Source organism: Vespula pensylvanica, chromosome 6 (assembly GCF_014466175.1).
Source record: "Vespula pensylvanica isolate Volc-1 chromosome 6, ASM1446617v1, whole genome shotgun sequence".
Taxonomy (NCBI): domain Eukaryota; kingdom Metazoa; phylum Arthropoda; class Insecta; order Hymenoptera; family Vespidae; genus Vespula; species Vespula pensylvanica.
The window spans coordinates 2,001,915-2,006,914 of NC_057690.1; the positions used below are offsets into that span (position 1 = coordinate 2,001,915).

General features: G+C 33.5%; 2 protein-coding genes across 3 annotated transcripts in view; both read right to left on the reverse strand.

Annotated features, from left to right (window-relative positions):
- The window catches only part of LOC122630216 (ELKS/Rab6-interacting/CAST family member 1-like), a 3,629-nt gene extending 1,338 nt beyond the window's left edge, over positions 1 to 2,291 (reverse strand). The window contains exons 1-3 of the mRNA XM_043814491.1: positions 2,016 to 2,291; positions 871 to 1,656; positions 193 to 728 (exon numbers count right to left, since the gene is read on the reverse strand). Of these exons, the coding sequence (XP_043670426.1) occupies positions 193 to 728; positions 871 to 1,618 (1,284 nt within the window). The 5' untranslated portion in view covers positions 1,619 to 1,656; positions 2,016 to 2,291. The remainder of the gene's footprint in view (positions 1 to 192; positions 729 to 870; positions 1,657 to 2,015) is intronic.
- A 542-nt stretch (positions 2,292 to 2,833) lies between these two features.
- Positions 2,834 to 5,000, reverse strand: part of LOC122630215 (ELKS/Rab6-interacting/CAST family member 1) — a 75,234-nt gene continuing 73,067 nt past the window's right edge. For both annotated transcript variants that reach the window (XM_043814490.1, XM_043814489.1), the window contains 4 exons: positions 4,813 to 5,000; positions 4,129 to 4,316; positions 3,574 to 3,631; positions 2,834 to 3,239 (listed from right to left, as the gene is read on the reverse strand). The exon at positions 4,813 to 5,000 is cut by the window's right edge and continues 70 nt beyond it. In XM_043814490.1, the coding sequence (XP_043670425.1) occupies positions 3,204 to 3,239; positions 3,574 to 3,631; positions 4,129 to 4,316; positions 4,813 to 5,000 (470 nt within the window). In that variant the 3' untranslated portion in view covers positions 2,834 to 3,203. The remainder of the gene's footprint in view (positions 3,240 to 3,573; positions 3,632 to 4,128; positions 4,317 to 4,812) is intronic.

The window sequence follows — 5,000 nt, forward strand, 5'->3', positions numbered from 1 at the left end:
ACTATAAACAGTTCGTGAATAATGCTTAAGGATAAAAAAAAATTAGTATAAAAGTATCGAAAAAGTGTAATTGATTTTTACGAATTATTTTAGAAATTTTCAGCCGCAAATTTTTAATATTAGATATGTGAGTATATAACATTTGTACATTTACCATTGAAGTTTTTAATTTAAAACGTAAGTGTAACTTACTCTTTCAAGGGCATTCTTCTTCAACTTCTCTTCACGTTGAAATCTTCTCTCACCGTCGCTGGCAATGACGACACTTTCACGAAGTGCCTCACTAAGTTCCTCGATTCTGTTCTTTTTACTTTCAATATCCTTTTCAAATTGACGTTCTCTGTCCTGCTTTCTGCTAATAACGTTCATGAGTTCCTCGATCTGTTCGAGATCGACTCCCTCGTTGAAGGCCCTTTCAAGGGAATCGATTTCGTCCTCCAATTGCAAAATCCTCTCGTCCCTCACTCTTATCTCTTCCTTTAAAACTCCAATATCCTCTGCCTCGTACTCGCTCAATTCTTTTTCTAATCTAGCGATATCCCTTTGCATATCGTTCATTTGATCCTTCGACTCGACGATTCGTTTCTCCAGCTCATCGATTTTCACATTTTTTTCAGATATCAATCGTTCCAGTTCGTTCGGTTTATTAGCATCGTTACTGATAACTATTGGATCATTCGCTGAATCTTTCATACGATTTTTTGTACTCTCCGTGAATGTTTTCTGACCTGTCGCGATACAAATTATTGATTTATTTTATTTCCTATTAATTCGAATATATTATTCCAATTTATTAACATTTTTATATCGCAATAAAAAAAAAAAAGAAAAAATTTAGAAAGAAAAAGTCGATCTTTTTTGTCTTTTTACCTTCCAAATCCCTTTCGAACTTGATCAGCTCCTTTTCCAAAGTATTGACGCGACCTTGAAGTTGTTCGATTCTACATTCCCGATCTTGAAGTTTCTGTTTGAGTACGTCAACGTTATGTTTCCTAACGTAATCCTCCAAATGGGTGACCATCTCCTCGAGTTCCATGATCCTTGCACGATCTATTCCACCGTCAGCATTAGTACCGTCATTTCTACGTATCCAATCCTCTAACTCACGGATCCTACGTTCGGATACGTTTACCTGCTGGCGTAAATCGTGTAACTCTTTAACGTCAGGATTTTCTTTAAGAAAATCTTCGAACTCCGCCACGGTATCCTCGAGTTCATCGATCCTCATATTTTTCCTTTCGACGATCGCTTCGAGTTCCCTGATACCCTCGGTATCGGTGTGTTCCTTTAAAAAGTTCTCCAAGGACGCCATAACTTGTTCAAGTTCGACGATTCTACGATTTTTAGCTTCGACTTCCTTTTTCCAGGACTCGTCGTCGTTCCTCGTATCCCTCGTATATTCAAACTTATCCATTTGATTTTTATTATCAAGAAGATCTTTCATCGTAGACATCTCCTCCTCGAGTTCCATGATCCTTTTATTTTTTTCCTCCAAATCCTTCTTCCAAGTAATAACGGTTTCGTCCCTATCGTCCTTCGTCTTCTTGTCGCTCGGATTTCTCGTCTCGTTCTTCGACAAATTTTCGTTCCATCGATCGTCGCTCTTACGAGATCTCATATCCGTAACACCTTTCAGTTCGTCCTTCAGATTGTCCTGTAGGCGTTGCGACACGGACCAAGTGCGAAGGGTGTTGCCAGTGAAAGGATGCAGAGAGATGGGAAACGTAAGCGCGAGTATATGTGTGTGGGTGTGTGTATAAATGGCGAGGGGTGGAAGGTGATTTGGGTTTAATAAAAAAAAGAAGAAGAAGAAAGAAACGTGTATGTATGGAGAGAAGACTTAATTTCGTTTTTTTTTTGCTTTTTTGAAAAATTACAAAAAAGAAAAGAAAATTACGGGTAGACACCGAAGCATTCCTCTGTGTTTGTTTTATATTTCTTTTTCTTGTTTTTGTTTTGTTCCGTTCGTTTTTTTTTTTTTTTATATATATATATATGGATATACCTTTTTCTTTTTTTTTTTTAATTTTCTTCCTCTTTTGTGCGTCCTCTCGTGTCTCGGCGGCCGACGTAAACGAAATTCGATTTTTTCATTAATTTTTTGGCCCATTTTTTTCTCTTTCTCTCCCTCTCTCTCATTCGTTAGTGAAATATTTTTCATAGGTTTATCATAGTTTATTAGTTTTCATCAATCGACGGACAAATTCGTCTAATACGTTCCACTGTTTACTCGTCTCTTGATTTTCTTTCTTTTTTCTGTGTCATTTTCTTTTCTTTTTTTTTTCTTTCATATCTTTTTTCACAATATTGCGTACCTATACCCTTTTTTCTTCTTTCATCTTATTTTCTTTCTCATTTACATTTATATATCGTATATGTATGTATGTGTATATTCGTACACACACATATATATATGTGTATATATATATATATCTATACTTGTATATTTCAATGGAAAATACATACAAGTGTAAATATCTTTTGTTATTTTTCTTTTTCCAATTCTTTTTTTATCTTTCTGATAGACCACGTGTACGGGCGTCAGCTTTTCCCTTCTTTTACTTTTTCTTTATGTATGCATTTCTCTATATATGTATTTTATGCATGTATATATGTACATAAACATAATGTCTCGATTTTCTTCTCGAAATAATAATAACAATAATGAAACTTTATTGTTTAGCCGTCGGCTCCTCCCGCACTATATCGCATTTTTATTATTTATAATATTTATATATTTATATATGTATACTTTATTTTTTCCATTTCTTTTTCTTTTTTTTAATTATTATTGTTATCATCGTTATTATCTTTCTTCTCTATATAAGTTATTAAATATGTTAACAATGGTCGCAGCATTACGTAAAATATTTATATCTATATATACATATATATATATATAATATGTATATTCACATACATATCTATATATAAATGTATATATTTTGACGTACGTATGCATGTGTAATACGTGTGTGTTTTCCATGTCGACCGTAATTTTTTTTTTCGATCTTCACTTCGTTCGTTATTATTGTTGTTGTTTTTGTTATTATTATTATTATTATTATTATTATTATTATTATTATTATTATTATTTCATTACGTTTAATATTATTATAATCGTATATTATAATCGTAAAGTTTGTTCTTAATGCAAATTGTACTAAAAAGAACGGAGAAGGCGTTCCCAACGAAAATCGACCTTAGAAGAAGCTTTTTAGGAATCCGGCGGGTCCCGCCTGTATATATACGTATATTTCATGAGATTTTTATTATTATGATTCCATTTTTATTATGATTTCCCGAACGAGATCGATCGATGATTTATGATTAATAAAATAAGTGAAGAAAGTGATGTGATAAGCGAGAAAGCGTGAACAGGCAATAAGTACAGACGTATACGTAGAAAATCCAAAGGCAGCGTGGAAATTTGAGAATGAACGAGTCGTTATTAGAATTAAAAAGATACAATCGTCTTTTTTTTTTTTTTTTAAGTTAGTTCGAACGTGATAAAGTTCGACGATGAAATATCTAATCGAATAATCAGAAATAATAAAGGAAAACGATACTGACCTCTTGTTGCTGTGCAGTTGCAGCTTGTTTCAACTTGGCTTGTGCGGCTTTGAGTGCACTGGTATAATAAGAGTATAAAAGAAAAAGAAAAAAAAAAAAAAAAGAAAAAAGAATACAGATTATTCTCAATCGAATTAGCAAATCGATAAAATTTTATTCGATAACAGTCGATAATATAAATATATTTATATTATCTGATGCTCGGAGAAAAGTGTATAAGTCGGTTCGATTAGGTTTTCAAATAAACACTTAAGTATCTATTGGATATTGAACAATTGTTATAAAATCAATCGTTAGATTTTGATTGTGAAATTTGATTTCGATGTATTTGATCGTCTCATAGGAAATTCACGAAAAATAACGATGTAATATACAGCGTAATTATCCTGTGTTTTTTCGTTTTTTCTCTTTCTTCAAAACCTGACTTAATCCACTTTATTGTCCGTCTTATACCAGTGACATTTTATCGCAACGAAGAAACAAATTAACAAAAAGAAAAAAAAAAAAAAAAAGGAAAGAAAAGGAAGAAAGAAAAGAAGAAGTCATATCACTCACTCTTGTAGTTCTCTGATTTGTTTTTCCTTTGAGTTTTGTTCTTCTTGCGTCATTTGTACGAGTTGCAACAGCCTCTCGGTTTCCGCTGTGCTCCTCTCGGACGCTTCCTTGGCCTTTTCCAATTCCTTCTCGGCAGACTCCAACGCCTTTTGCATTTCCGCCAATCTCTTATCCGGTGACCCGCCGCTCTGTACCATAAAAAGAAGAAAAAAAAAAAAAAAAAAGAAACAAAAAGACAAAAAAAATGTTAAAAAATAAATCGACACGTTCGAGCGTCGAGCATCGGATGAAATTTGTCACCAACATTTGAATACGTTAATCGAACTTGTCCGCAGGGCTTAACATCTGCTACTTGGTCGTATTGTGAAAGGTTATTGATTTTATATTTAAATTATGTCAAGATTAATGTAAGTAGGTGAATGTTAGAATAAAGAAGGTTGGTTTCTAACGAAGGAGTGTTATAAATAGGTCAGGATAAAGGACAAACTTGATAGCCATGATCAAAGCTTGTCAGGATATCTGCTTACGTTCGTCAAAAGTTTTTAAATTTATTCAGAATTTTGATTCGATGTGATCACCTTTGATGGAGGTTTGAGAATAAGCCGATTTAAACAGATCAATTTGATTGAAATAGAAACTACATTTGGACAAATAAAAAATCAATGGCGATGTAAGAACATTTACCCTTTGCAATTGTTGTTCAAGCTGGTCCATTTTCGCTTTGCGCTTTTTCAAATCTTGGTCGAGACTTTGGAGCGTCCTCTCCTTCTCCTCTATCGTTCTAGATTTTTGATCTACGGTTTTGGCTCGTTCCTCCATTTGTCTCCTCTGCTCCTCCAACTGACGCCTTTGCTCCTCCAATTGTTTCTTCT